Source organism: Equus quagga, chromosome 22 (assembly GCF_021613505.1).
Source record: "Equus quagga isolate Etosha38 chromosome 22, UCLA_HA_Equagga_1.0, whole genome shotgun sequence".
NCBI lineage: Eukaryota > Metazoa > Chordata > Mammalia > Perissodactyla > Equidae > Equus > Equus quagga.
In genome coordinates this window covers 9,964,946-9,983,634 of record NC_060288.1, presented here as the reverse complement: position 1 = coordinate 9,983,634, position 18,689 = coordinate 9,964,946, and the positions used below count along the sequence as shown (strand labels likewise).

Sequence of the window (18,689 nt, the reverse complement as noted above, 5' to 3'; positions counted from 1 at the left end):
GAATTATTTTATAATGTGATATGCAAATTAAGGGTCCATCCTTATTCTGAGATTGTGCCTCTCTTACTCTTTTGGTATTAAATAAAGTCGCCTTTCTTTTGAAAAACGATATGAGCTAGTAAAGGTTTTCTTTTTCCCCTGTCAAAATAAGAAGCAGGAAAAAGCTGTCAGTCTTTCAGAAAGTCTTTTGAAATATTATCTGATGGACGAAGTTCAAAAGCCAGGACCCAACACTGCACAAACACGAGTGTCTGCGGTGGGTGGGGGGAGGAGCGGGGCGGGAGCTGGGGGCCCGGGTTAGAAGGGACCGAGTCTGGGCGGCACCGACCGGCCGCGGGAGCCAAGCCGCGCCGCCCCGCGCGCCCCGCCCGGCAGGGAAGAGGCCGCCGGGAGGGCCAGGCCGCCAGTACACAGGGACCGTCACCGGCCACACCGGCGTCCTCGGCCTCGGGGCTCCGGGACTCAGCCGACTCCGCGCGGGGCCGTACGGCACCATCAACCGGGTGTACACTCCCAGAATGAGCTCGGGGACAAGCCCCACGCTGTGCGGGAGCCCAGGGACTGCCCGGACTTGGCGGAAAACGCGGAGGCGCGGCGGGAGTTAGACCGCCAGGAGGCGCTGTGCACGGCTGGGCAATCAGAACTCTCGCGATAGGTGAGACGAGGCTTCCCGGAAGTGATTCTCCGGAAGAAGCATGGCTGTTCCCGGAACCTGGCTCGGAGCTGCACGCTGAAGCGCCGACAGCATGCAGTCTGATGATGTGAGTCTCTTCCTTTTGCTCTGCCACCCGGGGTTTACGCAGAGTGTCTCGCCCGCTTAGGCGGCTCAGGAGCCACATACTCAGCTGGTCATTTGCCTCGTGTCGCTCCGGAAGCGAGGCTTCCAGAACCCCGAGCGTGGGGCTCTCACGTGTCTCCCCGGGCCCTCCAGCCCGCTGCCCGAGCGGGGCTCAGGGGCCAGCCCACCGCCACCTCCGTGACAGGGTCGGCGTGTCCAGTCCTTCGTGCCTGGCAGTGAGGGACTTTGAATGTGGACTTGGGGACTCGGGAGGCGGGGGTGGGGGCGGTACGGCGAGATTTAGACGTCAAATTAAGGATCCTTTTCATCCATTTGCACGTTACTTTTCTATCTGCTTTTTCTGTTAGATTTTTCTTTACGTTTGCTCTGCTGTCTGCCCCAGTCAAAATTTCAGAAGCATCTTAGATTCCTTCACTAAGTTATTTGTTGGAGAAATATTTAAGTGCTTACAGTGTGCATCGTGGTAATCACTGGAGATTAGGTTGTTAATAAGCCGGACCAAAGACCTCTGCTTTCCTGGAGCGCTCTCGTGGGGAGACAGATAGTAAACAAGTGAACAGATAAAAACAATGGCACTTTGTAATAATACTGTAAAGGAAAGACCAGAGGTGATGACAGAGAGTAATTGGGAGACACCCCTTCAGATGGGGCTGATCAGGGAAGGCTTCTCCGAATACAAGTTATTTGAGCTGACCTAGATGATGAGAACGAATCAGCCACTGAGGGGCTGAGGGAAAAGCAGTCAATCCTGTCAGGAAGAGTAAAGTACAAAGATCTGGAGGTAAGAGAGGAAGGAATATGATAGAAGACACCAGTGTGGCTGTGCTAGAGGAATCAAGGGAAGAGAGAGAGGTAATGAAGTTGGATGTGCTTGCCAGGGCAAGGTCATGTAGACTACGGGAAGCGTTTTTAGGGCTTTTAATGGGAAATGACATCTGATTTATGTTTGTGAAAAGTTCTATAGTTGTGTGAGAGGCTTCTGAAGGAGAGGAAGGATGAAAGCAAGGAGACTAGAGGATGATGAAAGTAGCTTCAGCTAAGGTGTAATGGTGGAGATGAAAAGCAGTGGATGGTTAGTGGTCTGTTTTATCAGGATCACCAACAAGACGTGGTGACGGATTAAGTGAAGATGAAAAAGGAGAAATCAAAGGATTTTGGGTTTGAACAAATAGTCCAAAGGTGGTTTCATTAATTGAGACGGGAATACTGGGGGAGGAACACGGTATTCTTTGGAGAGGTGTGAAGTTGAGGACTCCGTTTGGACGTGTTAATGTGCATGGTGCCTTTTAGACATCCAAGTGGAGATGTCAAGTAGTCCTCTAGGTGTGTATACACGAGCCTAGTGCTCGGGAGATGACAGTTTGGGAGTCATCAACGTAGAGATGAGATTTAAAGCTGCAAGCCAGAATGAGCTCCTGCTTTTCCCGTTTCATTTCCTCTTAGCTATTTCCTACCATCCTCCACCCCATTACCCCCCCAACACATATCTTACAAAATTCCCAAAATGCTGCCCCATTTTTCACACTTCTGTGTATTTTTCCCTTTAACTGCTTGAAAGCCTCTCCTGGTTCCTCGAAGCAGCTGTCTCAAAGGCTCTCGGACTCTTACATGCCTCTGTTGTGGCACTTAGACTGCTGCTTTGCAATGCTTTGCTTACGTATTTTTCTCCTTAACCAGACAGATAAAACTCTTTAAGGACTATACCTTCCTTCATTCAACAAATACTTGGGTGCCTCTTGTGTGTCAGGACTTAGGGATGTCAGTGCCTTACATAAATTAAGTTAGAATAAGTGCTAAATAAATAGAGCATATTGGTTAGTGGAGGATAGCAATAGTTGATTTTCCTTGCCCTTAATGAGATAAAATTATGGTATGTATATCCAAAAATCTAGTACTGCGTGTAGCCTTCAACAATGGATAATGAAAATAGTAAGTAAAAAAGGAAAGTTAGAAAATGTATATAATATGATCTCATTTTTGCTAAAAATATTCACAGGCATACTGGTGGAACGTACCTACGTATCAAAAAATATTTACAAAACACTAATGAAATTTTATCTTTGGGTAATGGGGGTTATGGTTATTGCTAATTTGTATTTACTTTTTCTACAAGAATCTGTTATTTGTAAAGAAAGGAAAACATGTCATACTGTTTACAAAACGTTTCTTCCTTGTCTCATTCCTCAAAGACTCCTTCCTTCAGTAAAGCAGGGCACTGCCCTAGGGCATTATTTTCTTGGATTAATATGCCAGTTTGCGTCAGAGCAATTGAAGTGTGTTTTTCCTTTGTCTTGCAGGTTATCTGGGATACACTAGGAAACAAGCAATTTTGTTCCTTCAAAATAAGGCGAGTCTAAATATGCATCTTGGACAAAGAGTTCTTCAGTTGCCCTCTTGGTAACCCATCTTAGAATTTTTGCTTTTTTCCTCCCATTCTAGAACCAAGACTCAGGGCTTTTGCAGAAATGAATACAGCCTGACTGGACTGTGTAATCGGTCATCCTGTCCCCTGGCAAACAGTCAGTATGCTACTGTCAAAGAAGAGAAAGGTAACTCCCCAGTTTTAACTTGCATGGGAACTACTCAACAGCTTTTAAAAGGATATTCTTTGGTCTCTCTGTAAATAATAATAAAGGTATTTACTTCATCCTCCAGGACAGTGCTACTTGTATATGAAGGTTATAGAACGAGCAGCTTTTCCTAGGCGTCTCTGGGAACGGGTAAGACTTGGGACATACAACTACATGTCCATACAATGGTTATATTGATCAGGAGCACAAATGCCACATGCTCTTCTCTCCTCCTTGACCACATGTAGATTAAACTGTGGAAGGCATCCTCATAAGGCCCCATAGGTGTCGTTAACAGTGAAGACCTAATCATTTACCCTCGCCCTTCAAGCTTCCTTTTTCCATTTGATAGGTCCGGCTTCATAAAAACTATGAGAAAGCACTGGAGCAAATAGATGAAAATCTGATTTATTGGCCTCGTTTCATTCGACACAAATGTAAGCAAAGATTCACCAAGATCACCCAGTACCTAATTCGAATTCGAAAACTTACACTAAAGCGACAGTAAGTATTTAGATCATTCATTTATTTCTAAATCTATCTTTCTATGGATCATGTTATGAAGCTGAGAGATTGTGAAACCTCTAGTAATGCTTTCTGTTAAATTCAATTTTGGATAATCTTTCATGACATGCTAAGAAGAAACTTTTTTGATTAAAGTCGTGCCCTTTGATTTTCCAGGATTTTTAAAACAGTTTAGTACAACTTGATTTTCCCTCCCTGTCTGAAAATCAGCTTCAGAAAATTTCATTTATAACCCCCTGAAGGAATCTTAAAATTAGGGATCTGAAAATGACCTATAAAATGTGAATAAACAGGAATGTAAGAACTTTACTCTAGGTTCATTGAAAGCTAATTTTTAAAAATGGTAAGAAATCCACAGAATTAATTAAATACCTTCTTGAGGAGCATTAGGCTCTAATATTTTCCATTGTGACCTGCACAGAATGCTAAAGATGTCAGTCTTCTAGAAAACGTTCGTTTTTCGTAGTTCACTGAAGCATTCCTCTTAGCATAATGGATGCCCTCGCAAGTCTCAGAATGACCAAAGAAAATGAAACCAGCCACGTTAAAATATATGTAAGAATGTCTGACTGCTTATAGCATTAAATTTCTAGAAAATTTTAAATATATAATCTTGCTGTATTGAGCCCTACAAAATCGATTACAATCCTTTCTTCATCTAGTTTTTTTTAAAGGAACACAAAGCACATGTACTTGGATTCTCTGATGATGTGTTTTATTTCCCATAGGAGGAAACTCGTTCCTTTGAGTAAAAAGGTGGAGCGGAGGGAAAAAAGAAGAGAGGTAACTTACTCTGATATTTATAGCGTCTCTGTTTTCATTGAGGGTAAAGCTGGTAGGCAGGGCCAATGAGAAAGACTCAGTCACCATTGTCTATGAACTGCTCTGGCCCTGGGTAGCGGTTCACTAATGGTTAACTAATGGATAAGATATCTAATTTTCCATATCTTAAGATTATGACTTTCAGGGCAGGTTAAAATACGGGTGTTTTAGGGATATATGTAATAGAGAGCAGAAAAAATACCTTAAATAGAGATCCACAGCTCCTTGTCTGAAATTCTGGAGGTCAGATGTTTCAGAATTCAGATTTAATGTGTTGCCTATGTTACATATTATGTATTACCCTCAGCAGAGTCTGAGCATTCTAATCAAACACGCTAGTAGTTCCTCAGTGAAATACAAGAATGTTCACACTAGATGGAATTTTTAAAAACTGTTTTTAAGTAGCCTCATGTCAATTCAGGTCATACTCGCCACTAAACTGAGTTTTTTGGATTTTGAAGTAGCTGGTAAGGAATTGATCAGGATCATTTGTTTCTTTAAGTAAACTGGGTGGTGGTGTTACTAAAGTAATGAATAGTGTGCTAATATTGTGCTATCCCTGGAAAATCTTGTGAGGAAACTCCAGCCCTTGTCTCAGAAAGCAAGCCTGCCTCTCTGCCTCACTGGGACCTCACTTAACCTGAACTTTCTTATGCTTTTCAAGACCCAGGAATTAGCTATTCCTGACAAGTTCAGATTTTCAGTCATAGATTCTAGGGATTTGCTTTGCTTATCTCCCTTCCACCAACAGACATCTGCGTGACCATTTGTCATATTCTATCAAGAAGTGGCCTTAATAATCTTGATGCTTTTGTTCCCATTAATCACATAGATTTCTGTATTGTAAATCTGTTATATCATTGGTCTTGAAACTTTTTTGAAACTCCACAATCAATAAAATTTTTAGACATATTCCCCGATATATTATTTATAAATGTTATTATACATGTCTACTTGCACTAATAGGTATACTATAAATAATAATTTGTGATGTGAAATGAACATTTTGTTTTTGCCGAGTATAAATTTCTCTTTAAGGGCCATCATAAGTGACAGATGTCTGAGATACATAGAGCAGTGCACTGTGGAGTGTTTGCATTAAGCACTTGCTTTTCATTTTTCCTTCTCCACCACCAGTTACACAGATGTTTTTGTTCAAATCTGCCTAGTGAGTTTTCATCTTCCTTGACTGTCAAGCTGCTGTTCTTCCAAACCTTTCAGAAGAAATTAAATTTTTTATTTTTACCAAATAAGTTTGAAGCCCTCTGAAAAATGTAGATTTGTGCCACGGTTAAGTTTGCATGTTCTGCTTTGGTCCAGGGTTTGCTGGTTCGGATCCCAGGTGCAGACCTATGCACCACTTGTCAAGCCGTGCTGTGGCAGGCGTCCCACACATAAAGTAGAGGAAGATGGGCACAGATGTTAGCTCAGGGCCAGTCTTCCTCAGCAAAAAGAGGAGGATTGGCAGCAGATGTTAGTTCAGGGCTAATCTTCCTCAAAAAAAAAAAAGTAGATTTGGAAGATTTTTAAATGGGTTGGAAAATTCTATTTCCAAATCGTTTCAGTGTGTGATTGCAGTTTTACAGGAGACGCGCGTTCTCAGCAGTGTCACACACAGATGTAATCACTTGCTCCTAAAATGTTCTATCCATAGAACAGGGCTTTTTTTTTTTTCTTCAAAAAAACAATTGCTTTCAGCCTATTAAAATATTGTCTCTCTCTTGAAAGAACAGAGTATTTATTTTTTAAAACTTCTGCTATATTACATACCACTGACATCGATTTGTCATCTTAGAAGAGGGTGGCAAATATGGAACATTTTTCGTGAAAAATGGATGGTTCTTTAAGTTCACAGCTGTTTTTAATTACTAAACCATTAAATAACCAGCACACCTTTATAACTACTCCCTATCTTATTACAAACTATTCAGTATCATCTCTAAATCCACATAAACAAGGAAACAAACAGCTACATGTTGTAATATTCTGAATAAAGGAGTGAGATCACCATTGTCAAACTTGGTGCACTATTTCTCCCTCGGGATATCTTGGTCACTGTATCTGACACACAACTATTGGCTTTATGGACAGAGTCAAGGCACCACTGTCAGTAGGCATAAAAAATATATGTAACACTTAATTTCTAAAGGAAAAAGTAGTTTTGAGTATTTTCTTGCTAAATCTCAGTGGATGACCGTTGAGGGTAAGCACCCACTTCAGAGAATAATGAACATCGCAGTAGCCTTTTAACTGATCTGTGTGCCCCATCTCCCTGCACTGCGACTTAGCCCACACACTGTTCATCATTCTCAGGTAGCTTCAACGTGTAGCACTGTAAAATCCTCTAGGATTTTCACTATCAAATTGCTGCACAATCTTAGGCTAGAAAGGTATAGATTTTTATGTTTTGGTTGTGGGTGGTACAGGTTGATGCCATGGGTCATCTCCCATGAGAGATCATTGAAGGAAGAGATTTTTCCTCTATCACATGGAATCTAATGGTTTTAGAAAATATAAATGAGTAAAAGTCTCTGCTCCCTTTTCTCAGCTTTTACAAAGTCTGCTTCAGGATTGCTACTTTTCTGAGACACTTAAATGTATATAGGCCTACCTGCTTTGTATGTCGATCAAAGGCTTTGTTAGAAGTTAATTTAGAATGCTGTTTATAAAACCATAGGGATCTTTAAAATTCAAAGCTTCACAACAAAGTTTGAGGGGGGGAAAAGAAATATATCTGGTTGGAGAGGCAGAAGCCCAAGAGCAGGAGGGAAAAGGTGATTATATTTTCTTTCTTATCAAAACTTGGTTTCTTTCACTTAAACAGGCCAAAACATGAGTCCTAATGAAGTAAATGGGTTTGCTCTTTTTTGTCTTGTAGGAAAAGGCATTAATCGCTGCTCAGCTGGACAATGCCATTGAGAAGGAATTGCTGGAGAGGCTGAAACAAGATACGGTGAGAAAGTTAGGAGCCTTAGGGTACAAATTTTATTTTTTAGGTGGTAGTATCATGCTAAGAAATGTGGAATAGTGGGAAATGTGTTTTATTCTTAAAGATCTTCACCTTGATTTTATTTCTGGAATAAAATAACTATCATATAGGCCCTGGCTTCCTCACATTGCTTCACTGGTGCAAGCACCTGACTTGCCTTGGCTGCCCTGTTACTCCATTCAGTATAGGAGACCTTGCCCTTTTGCCCTTATTCCCAGCTCCTGTCCCCAAAGGGAGCAATTCCAGATGTCTGTATAAAAGCCATACAGTTTTGATCCTCCTATTATCCTAGTCTTTTAAGTTTCTTTAAAGTAAGTTTTATTCTAAGAATGTGTCCTTTACAGAGAAAACATGAATAAAATTTACTTTTTCCTTATTGTTTCCTCTTCGTCAGCAAAATTGTATTTGTTCCAATCCACGGGTTTTATAGACTGCTAAATTTTAAGTGATCTGTTTCTATCCTTCATAGAAGTTACCTGTTTGGTGTTAACCAGTAACAACTAAATGTCAAAATGGGCTTTTTAAGACATTGCCAGCTCTAGGCTTGAAAACAATATAGAAATATTACTCATCAATTTAACTATTCTCATTTAATCACTGAGGTAAAAGTAATATGCTTGTCAGACAGTGGACTTTAAGTGTAAGATCCAAATGTAGTTAAAGCCAGTCTCTGTTTACATTCTTCAGTATGGCGACATCTACAACTTCCCCATTCATGCCTTCGACAAGGCCCTGGAACAGCAGGAGGCAGGGAGTGACTCTTCAGATGCTGAGGAAAAAGATGATGAAGATGATGATGAAGTAAGCCTTGTTTGTGTTTTGCTTTGTCAAGCAGTAATCTATAAGACTGGATCTATTTTTATGTAATTGAGACAATATCATTTTCTGTCCCCTAACCAAAAATAATTAATTGGTCATTTTTTCCTATCATGAGATTAATTTTGGTTCAGTAGTGGCTGCTTTGTTCTCCACGTTCAGCCAACAAACTATGCATTGACAATTTTAATCTTATTTATTGGCATTCTAAAATTTTTCCTGCAAGATGGCAAATGAAGACTCCTCATTGGCTGATGGAATATACTATAAGGAACCTACTGAAATTTACAAAGAGTTTAATCTTACTATTAATATAGGAGAAGTACCTGAGTGATAGTATTTTTAGGAAAAGGGCAGATTTAGTAAGTAGGTACTTAATCAACGTGGTATACTCACATAGGTGCATAGGTGTAGTTGTCCTATTAGTAAACTATTTTCGATTTTTAAAATTATAGTTTTAGTTGAATTTACAAAGAACTGTTTATAAATCCCTTCCTGTATACTGATTTTAACCAATTAAAATGAAGGCGTCTTACCTGCAATGATTTAAATCAGGCATGAGAACTGATATCCCTACAATGTTTTTAATTCAACAGTATTAAACTTGGAAATAAGTAGATTTTAGTTGCCTTGTAAGTAGACTCTGATTCTGTTTGTGTTACTTATGCACTTATTTATCAAAGAATAGAACCCTATGTCTAAGCTGAATTCATTAGGTGTTTTGAACCTAACAATATGTTTTATTTTAGGAGGTGGGGAAGAGAGAGTTTGTGGAAGATGATGAGGTTGATGAGAGTGACCTAAGTGATTTTGAGGTGAGATTTATGGGTAAAAAATTGTCCTTTGGCCTTCAGCAAAAAAACTAAAACACCCCAAAATAATGAGGGTTTCTGAACACAGACAGGCAGATAAATTCTCTAGTTTGTTCTAAATTGAGAGGATAATGAGGTTTGGGGGATGAATCTAGCATCTTCTCCTGTTTTATTTTTTCCCTCCCCACATTAGGATATGGATAAACTGGATGCCAGCAGTGATGAAGATCAGGATGATAAATCCTCCAGTGAGGAAGAAGAAAAGGCCCTTGATGCCAAACACAAAGGCAAAATGCCTTTGAAAGGACCTTTGCGGAGAAAACGAGCATACGTAGAGATAGAGTATGAACAGGAGACAGAGCCTGTGGACAAGGCCAAAACCACGTGATTTCCTGTCAGACATTTATAAACAGGACTGAACATTTTGAACTTCTTCCTTTCTTTTATCTTAAGCACATACACACCTCCAGATTTTGCTCTTTATGTTGTATTTAACACAGTATTTGTGTTTTTAATATTTATGCCACTTCTGGCAAGAAACCTGGAAGAGTGGAGGAAAGCCTTAAATTGTGAACACAGTATTTTTATAGCATTGGCATATGTGTTGAAGTAACAGCTTGAACCCAAGCAGCTTAACAGATGAGTTTGTGGGTGTAAATATTTTTAAATTTTAAATGCTACCCACTCCCCCTCTTTCTTGCTGTCTTCTCCCCGAACTTTATTTAGAAATGTCTAGATTTCAATTTTTTCTTGTTCTCCTTTCCCTACTTTTTTGAGAGTAAAAGGAAAAAAGGACAGAGATCTAAATTATACTGTTTGTATAAAAATACCTTTTCCTTAAATAATCACATTTATACAACTGGAATACAAAGAAAATCCTTTCCTCTTCAGGAAATTCGTACAAATGTTAAGTTCCATCGCCGGGAGCGCCTTCCGAAGCCTGCTGCACTTTTCTGAGACAGGTCACCACCTTACTGTCCTCACAGCTTTGGAGAATTTTGGCCAGGAGACCCTGAAACATGAAACCAAGCAGGGTTTGATTGTTGTTTTGCTACTTCCTTCCCTTTTACCTCGGTTCTTCTTTCTTGGTACCATACTCAAAAGAAGGACAGAATACATGACACTAGGGGACAGCTCACAGAACAGCTGTAACTTTAAAAACTACTGGCATGCTTGGAAATGTCCTGCTGGTTCATGAAGCAGCAGCTCAATACCAGCCAAAGTGGATGAGAGAGGATTTAGGGCCTGAAAACTGCCTGAGATTCAAGAGCCAAGATGAAATAATTTGAATAAACTAATAACACAACAAACTATATTATCTCAAAATATTTTGAAGATATGAATTTCTTTTCATGCTGCTTTATAACTTTCAATTGAAGATTTCTCAGTGGGATAAGAAATGTGGCAATAGTTTATTAAGTATATATAAATACACACATAGCTATTATATGCGATGGCTTTGAGAAGTTAACTTTTGTGGCATATGAGACCAAAGGAAGAATTCTCATATGAACAAAAAAAAATATGGGAAAACATAGTTGCCCCTGAAAAACAGGAAACATTTCTGGTATCTGAGCTAATCTTATATTGTTACTCCTTGGTGGCTTATAGCCCATTATTTCATCTTTTTATTATTATTATTATTCAGACAACTAGAACAGAACTTAAATTTTATAAACTCTTGATCATAATCCTTTCGCCCATTCTCTGTCCTCTCCTCAGAGACATCTGCTGCTCCTCTTGCCCTTTGGTCTAAATGGTTCTGAATAGCTTTAAAGGAAGAATAGGTATTGATCGAACTTCTGAACGGTAGAGGGCTCAGGGGTGGAGACCTGAACCCTCCATGTTCATTTACAGACTTGGTCAGGCACATAAAGAGTAAATTATAATCAATCGTAAGAATCACCTAAGAATAATGAGACCTGACGAGAATGGAGCTGCAGACTGGCCCTTACCTTCACCCGCCCTTGAGAGCAGTGGTCGAGGAGAATCAGGCAGTCTGTGGCCTCCTCTAACAAGGTGCTCTTAATAGGCTCAGGTGTGAGACTTGGATCCCTTGCTACATCACATAGCAGTTTCAAGAGAGCCTTCAATAAGACCACAAGTCTACAGGAAACTCTGGAATCAAAAAGAAAAACTATTCAAACTCTAAATCAGGATATTAAGAGACTTCAAAGGCCATCTAGTATAAAAGTCCTCATTTCATAAATGAAGGAACTGAAGACCACAGAGCTGAAAGCAGAACTAGAGACCAGACTCCAGATTTCTTAGTTTCAAGCCCTCTATGTTTTTCTACAAGATTACCCACATACACAACCACTGGCCTGTCAAGGAATACAGTGCTTCCCTCCAGAAGCTTGGTTCTACTGGAAGGAAACAGTCTCCCCTGGAAAGGGAGAACTGGGACTTTCCCTTACCAGGGGCCTGCCTGTACTTTCAGCCAAAGAACAGGAGATGGCCATAGTCCTTCAACTTTTATGCAGTCTCAGGCCTGGAAGTTAAAAATAGAGTGAGGGAAATAACCGTGGCTTCTGGGACTTAACTGTCAATTTGAATTTTCTGTCATTTTAATTCCAGATCCTAGATTACCATCAGTTAAGCCCAGCCTGTTCTACTTAGTCTTTCTAAAAGTTTCTATATGGATGAAAAAGTTCTGGAAATGGACTTTTTCAGAATCAAAATAGGGGTGATTGTTGCACAAAATTGTGAATGTACTTAATGCCACAGAACTGTATACTTTAAAATGGTAAATTTTGTATTTTTTTAATCACAATAAAAAACAAAGCCTTAATAGAAGATGAAAAATAACTTGTAATGTGAAAATATACATAATAAACCACATTTCTGGACAGAAATGTGACTGGGAAAAGTTGGCGTCCTTTATCTTGATCTAAAAGATACCAAGCAGCATTCTATAATTTGTGTGCCACTAAGCCCTCTACCTGTCATCATTCAACATACAATCCACTGTTTCCCACTCCCTAGGCCCCGCCCCCTCCATAGATGACATCCATCTTCTAACCTCCCTACATTTGCTCACTGATCTGTACTTGGAATCTTCGTCTCTGCTCTTAAAGGACTGACAGTATTAATCAGAATCAATTTCATTCATCCATCTATTCGTTCTAATCCAGTCTATTCATTTCCCAAATATTTGTGTACTTAATACCAGGTACTGAGTAAACTTCAGTATTCTCAGTATACCAATGTGGTCTTCCATCCTCCTGGAGCATATGGTTCAGTAGGGGAGAAAGACAGTAACTAACTAAATGCAACCTAGTTACAAATGTGACTGTCAGGTACATTATAAGGAAATGAGAGAATACAGTTAAGAACAGATATGTAGATCTTCCTCAACTTAGAATGGAGTTACAGCTTGATAAATCCATTGAACTGAAAATATCAAGTTGAACATGCATTTAATACACCTAGCCTACCTTGGATGATCTCAGAATGTTTACATTAGCCTACAGTTGGGCAAAATAATCTACCACAAAGCCTATTTATAAAAAGTGTTGAATATCATGTAATTTATTGACTACTGTACTGACGGTGAAAAACAGAATGGTGGTGTGGGTACAGAATGCTTCCAAGTGTATGGGTTGTTCACCCTTGTGATCATGGGGCTGACTAAGGGCTGCAGCTCACTGCCCAGCCTCACGAGATAGGATCCTATTGCACAGCACTAGCCCGGAAAAAGATCAAGCTTCAAAATTCGAAATACAGTTTCTAGTGAATGTGCACAGCTTTTGCACCACTGCAAAGTCAAAAAATCGTTAAGTCAAACCATAGTAAGTCGGGGACTATTTGTGTATGTATGTTGTTGAGGCACTGGACTCTCCAGCTGAATTAGACTTCGTTATTTCATGCAAGAAAGCCTTTTGCTGACTCAATACGTTTGGGTTCCAGTTTACTGATCCTGACACCTACCTCAAGCCAGAGCTGACATGCTTTCTAAGCAATCATACCCTAAATTAGTACTCTCCTAATCAGTGCTCTGCAGATGTTCAATAATGTGCTATAAAGTATTCCATTCTCAATCAGATTGAAGAAACACTGGGATGAACGAAGTTAAGCAAGTCTATGGTAACTCTCCTAAATGTCCTTTAAAATGCTAATATGTATTACAAATCTAGAGCGATATACACCTGAAGTAACTACAGGTATATTTTATCATTTAAATGCCACTTTCTATTCAAAATCTAACAGGTGTGTAAAAATAGGAGGTATTCAAATATATGGCATGTCCTTAATACTTTGTACTGAAAGTATATCTGGGCAAGTTCTGAAGAGAAAATTGGCTGAGTTTTGCTCCTCTTAGCACAACTCTCTGCTTGGTTGGTATACCTGGGCCATGTATACTGCATGAGAAGTTTTAGGGTTTCCAGTATCTTCAATCTAGCCTCCTCCTCTGGTCCATCATAAACCTCCAGATAACCAATGATGACTCGTTGCAGCCTCTTCAAGTGCCGGACAGTTAGGATCCCCAACCTAGAAACCACAGAGAAAATGTAATCCCAAAGAGATGAAGTTGAGGAGTACAGCCAGACCAGCAGCCCAGGGACTCGCCTCTTCACAAAGGCTGGTAGGTTTCTCGCGTAGGTCCTGCGTAAGAGGAGGCGGTGCTCTGGCTCCATGTGGGTCAGGATCAGCTGCAGTACCTCATCACAGTGTGTGGTGGGTCGAGCTGCATCTCCCTTCCAGTGGAGGCCTTTCTCCAGGACAGGGAATAAATCCAACAGACACAGGAGCACAGCCTAGGAGGAAGTAATGGCAGGGAACTGTAGTCATCGATTTGTATTCACAACACTTACTGATTTTTCCAGTAACTTCGTTAATCTACTCTCCTTGGGGTCCATGTCATAGAATTCTAAAAGATACTCACAATAATGACTGTATATTACTTTATATTTTCAATTTTCCTTTTCCATTCTTTATCTCCATCTGACAGTCTCAAGTAAGTTAATACCTTCTCCTCCAGACTGTTCTTTGCTAATCTTTACAATGGGAAGAGTGGCAGAGCTGAAACTTTAACTCAAATTTTAGGAGTCTAAGAATTACTAAATCTAAGTGATATTTACATGTACTTACAATAAAACTGCTCCCAAATAGTCTAAGAGGGTCCTAATTTGTATCCAATCTGACCATCCTATCTGAAGCTTCAGAGTGTAGGTGATCCCCGTTAGCTCTCCTGAGATCTTTGGGTTTTCTCTTAGTTTTTTTTTTTTAAATTACCATCTCAAGAGCCCTAACCCTTTGGCTCTTAGTACCTGGATACTCAAACCTAAAATATTATTTAAAAAAGGAAGGTGGCAGGGTGAGGTGTGGGAGAGGCAGGCATAAAATAAGAATGAAGGTTATTTCTACCTCTAATTTTATATAACTTGTTTCTTCTGTCTTCAGAATGTTCTTTCTCCTCCTAAGAAACTCCTTTTCATCCTTCATAAGCAAATATCACCTCCTTCCCGAATCCTCCTAAAACCACCCCAACACCAAAGCTGGTTACATGCCTACTGCTGGACACCCACCGCACTGACACAACCCTCTTTCTACAGACCTATCACTCCATACTGTATTTACATATACAGTACACATATTTACATAAATGTCTCTCCAAGGGGTTTCTTAAAGGCAGAAACCTTGTCTGATTCATTCACTCTTGGAACCTAAAATGGTTACTGGCACACAGTAGGTACTCAATGTCTACTGGATGAAAGAATACATGACACTAAAATATCCAACACACAAGGAGTTTTAAGTGTGTTTTTCAATAGAAAGCAGCCCAGAAAGGACACTTAAATAAAAATAGAAGTTTTCCAGACATAAAGCTGCCCCTGAGTGATACATAACTGACCCAGATGAGGACAAAACACTGGCTTTTCTGTGGAGACGCGAGAATGTGGATGCCTGCTTGGTACTGAGATATCTTCACTAGTCACTTGCCACCTCCACAGTTTCAGCTTGGCAAGGGCTTTTAGTTGTCAGCCTCACTTTCCAAGAGAGGAAAAGGTTTCTCAAATATTCTGATTCACATAATGCCACCTTCTACTCAAACATGAGAACTCAGACTCACAGTCATGAACGGATCCGACAATTACCTGGATGAGGTGGTGCTCCGGTGTGTACAGGTGGTTGAAAAGGGCATGGTATACGACCTGGGCCCTGTTATACTGAAGCAAATCAGCAGCTGGCTGCAATCAGACAAATCGCCCAATGAAAAGAAAGTTTCCTAAGGTTGGCAAAATGTTGAGTAATTTCTGAAATTGAATTATGGGCACATGGGATTTATTATACCATTCTCTCTACTTCTCTGTATATTTTAAAAACTCCGTAATACACAGTTAAAAAAAAAGTTTCCTTGAGTAACAGCTTGGACATTTGGGTATAATCCCTTTCAGTTTCTGATTTTTTTTTTTTTTTGCTCCTTGAAGGTCAATTGTTAATTACTCAAGGTCGAATTATTCAGTTTGACAATGCCCCATGCCTTATGTACATAATAATGGCCCATGTTTCTCATATGTATTACCTATGAGATACAACCTCTACCAGGTTGGCAGAGGAAAAATATAAAGAGAAAAAAACATAAGTAAGTGAATTTAGTTACACAACAGCATGAAGAGAAAGCTAGTTAATAAAAGATATTAACATAGGCAACAATAAAATAGTGATATCATGAATGAGAACAGCCCTGATGAGGCAGTTTGTCCCATCCATCCAGATGACAGAGAGCAGAGGCTGCTCACCACGTTAAGCACAATGTGATGGAGGCAGTGTACACCCAGGATTTTGTTCTCAGTTTGATAGTCATCTGAGATGAGCAATGATGGGGGAAGTATCCTTTCCAGATGCTGGTTCAGCCAGGGTCGAGAGACCTGTTGCAGAGTCCACGAGAAAACATGTTTTGTGGCAGGATTATTCTTCCAGGTTTCCCTAAATGGAAATGTGAAACTATATTAAGTGACACGGTGTTAACTAGCAAAGAAAATTAACCAGTTGAAGCTTAACAGAGTACTTTTGTATCCTTGAAAAACAACACATCCCACATAAGATAACTCGATGTTATAACATAGATTTTGAGATTTAGATCAAAATAATTCAAAGAACTTACACTAAATGCACTTAAGAATCACCCAGGGCTCTGTCTTAAGCTCATCCAGTGAGAAGTAGCAATTTATAACCACAGCTATGTAAAGGATCTGTGGTGCTGGTAGTGGTGGTTACAGTGAGGACACGTTGAGGAAGGAGAGAGGAGTAAAGGAAATGCCTTCAGTATTATTATTATCAAGAGAGCAAATGAATCAATATTTGAAGAGCAATTTACAGCTTATAAAGTGAGTTTACACACATTACTCAATCTTCAAAATAACTGTGTAATAGGTAAAATTATCTTCATATTACAAATAATGAAACTGAGGTTCAGAGAGGCTGTCTGACCCGGTCCTCCTCAGAAGCAATAACAAGAAGCCCCAGACTGCCACAAAACTGAGCCTTAAATTTTAACTCCAAGTTCCCGGTAAAATGCCAGTAAGTACACGTTTTTTTTCTAATCACTCCAGCGTTACAAATACTAACAAAGTAGCAAGTGGAAACTCACAGAAAATACTTTAGCTGACAGCAATCTAAAGGGCTTTCATTTTTACATCCCAAACATTGCTTCCGTATCTAATAACTATCCCTATCTAATAACTAGCGCTGAGTTTCAAGATCTCTAAGTTTAAATTCAAACCCTGAGTTTAAATCCTCCGGAAAGAGCACTAGAAAATGGAGTCTGAAGCGCCGGGTTCTAATGTCGAATTTGCCATTATCTAGTTGTCACTTACAGCAAATCATAACCTTCTGGGCCTTAAGAGATCAGCTATTAGAACACCTTTATCTTACTCATAAAGAAACTAAGGTTCCTCTGAGCTCTCACATTCCAAAACAGTGGGCTGAAGCTCAAGCCGGTGGCCCTTTCGGCAGGGATACTCACTTATTCAAATCGGGTTTGAGAAGTCCCATTATCAGAGTAAATCTCCCTTTCTCATCCTCATTTTCTCCGTGGAGGAATCCCGCCACAGAAGCACACTCAGTAACTTGAAGCAGTAAGGCGAGCACCTGTCCAGCAACGTCCTGCGATCTTGGGCTGGTCCATGCTTGCTCCAAGCTGTGCGAGACGGCAAAAATATAGATGGGTCCCGCCAAGAGACGGAGGCATGCCTTCCAGGCAGGGCAAACCAAGGAATTCTCGGCAGCCCCAACTTTCCTCAATAGCTTAAGAAACAGTAACCCAACCGCTGCCGCTTTCTCGGCCACTTCAGAGTGACCATCGCTTCCACCTCCCTGCTCTTTGGGTGGGGCTGCATACTTCTCCAGGGCTTTTGCCACCTGCCCCAGCATCTCGGGCATTCCGCGGAGCGATGTGCCACTCCCCCCAAACAGTTCATCACCCTCTGTGGCTTCTATCAGAGCACTGAGGTCCTGAAGAGCTGCATTTCTGGCCTTGCCACGTCGGGAATCCAGGCCGGTAAGATGGTGCAAAATCTGGGACAAGGCCTGTCCGAGGTCGGAGGAAGCCCGCTCTCCAGGCAAGGACGAGCCTTCCCGCGATGGGCACTCCCGACAGCCGTGAGGCTCCATTCCTCAGCCGGCGGCGGTGAGGGCTGGTCTCTCCCAGAGGACGGGGATGGGGGCGGGCGGGGATGCGCGAAGGAAGGAAGGAAAAATAGGGAAGGAAAGCCGGAGGATGGAATCCTCTCAAAGAACAAAACTAAAACCAAACAAAACAGCGAGACGTCTTGGAGGAGGGAGGGCGAGTCTCACCAGCCTAAGAGTAAACTGTGTGCAAGGGAACGCTTGCAAGAAAGAGTCCTCTTCGGGAGTAACGGAATCGCAGCCTTCCAACAGCGAAGCGAAGAAATTACTCTTGCCTTTTTAAGGACTCAAAAAAAAAAAAAAAAGAGTTCAAGAAATAAACCCCTAAAGCATGAAGGCACGACATGAACACGGTCACCGGTTTCCGCAGCCCTTCCCGCACAACGTGCCTAACAACATCCGAACCCCGCTAACGCCGTTGCCGCAAAGCATAAGGCTAGCTTCCGCCAATAGTGGCGGCAACGCTTCGTCATTTCACGACCTAGTGTCGTAAAGCCGTAGAGATCCAGGTTCAAAAAAGGTGGAGCTATGGAGAAAATTTGCATAGACAATAATCCGCTCGCTGATTTTGTTTGTGTTTTCACTTTTAAGGTAGAAACACAAGAGAAATCACAGAATATTGGAGATAGTCTTAAAAATGTACAGGATCTTCTTATACGTGAAGTCTGAATATATATGGACGACATCTGTCACCCTTTCTTAAAAGTCCGTGGGCCATCCCCAGG

At 40.8% G+C, this 18,689-nt stretch overlaps 2 protein-coding genes across 2 annotated transcripts; one reads left to right on the top strand and one right to left on the bottom strand.

Annotated features, from left to right (window-relative positions):
- Positions 1–436: 436 nt before the first annotated feature.
- MAK16 (MAK16 homolog) lies at positions 437–10,211 on the top strand. Its single transcript, XM_046648610.1, has 10 exons — positions 437–761; positions 3,097–3,146; positions 3,239–3,348; positions 3,455–3,519; positions 3,722–3,873; positions 4,623–4,677; positions 7,595–7,669; positions 8,393–8,506; positions 9,271–9,336; positions 9,527–10,211. Exons 1-10 carry the CDS (start codon positions 747–749, stop codon positions 9,719–9,721), a joined length of 897 nt encoding a protein of 298 aa, XP_046504566.1. The 5' UTR covers positions 437–746; the 3' UTR covers positions 9,722–10,211.
- On the bottom strand, positions 8,281–18,621 carry TTI2 (TELO2 interacting protein 2). The gene is made up of 8 exons (XM_046648608.1): positions 17,303–18,621; positions 16,077–16,263; positions 15,432–15,524; positions 13,903–14,090; positions 13,681–13,824; positions 11,289–11,451; positions 10,164–10,345; positions 8,281–8,474 (listed from the first exon to the last, which is right to left on the bottom strand). The coding sequence occupies exons 1-7, from the start codon at positions 17,947–17,949 to the stop codon at positions 10,241–10,243; spliced, it is 1,527 nt and encodes a 508-aa protein (XP_046504564.1). The 5' UTR covers positions 17,950–18,621; the 3' UTR covers positions 8,281–8,474; positions 10,164–10,240.
- Between the last annotated feature and the right edge of the window lie 68 nt (positions 18,622–18,689).

What these genes read in the sequence shown, in the direction of transcription:
- MAK16 (XM_046648610.1), top strand. An exon ending in GGAGGGAAAAAAGAAGAGAG is followed by an intron (nt 4,678 to 7,594) that starts GTAACTTACTCT and finishes TTTGTCTTGTAG; the next exon opens with GAAAAGGCATTAATCGCTGC. An exon ending in GTGACCTAAGTGATTTTGAG is followed by an intron (nt 9,337 to 9,526) that starts GTGAGATTTATG and finishes TCCCCACATTAG; the next exon opens with GATATGGATAAACTGGATGC.
- TTI2 (XM_046648608.1), bottom strand. Translation starts at nt 17,949, where the DNA reads ATGGAGCCTCACGGCTGTCGGGAGTGCCCATCGCGGGAAGGCTCGTCC. An exon ending in CTCAAACCCGATTTGAATAA is followed by an intron (nt 16,264 to 17,302) that starts GTGAGTATCCCT and finishes ATTTCCATTTAG; the next exon opens with GGAAACCTGGAAGAATAATC. An exon ending in ATGCAGTATACATGGCCCAG is followed by an intron (nt 11,452 to 13,680) that starts GTATACCAACCA and finishes TTTTGATTCCAG; the next exon opens with AGTTTCCTGTAGACTTGTGG.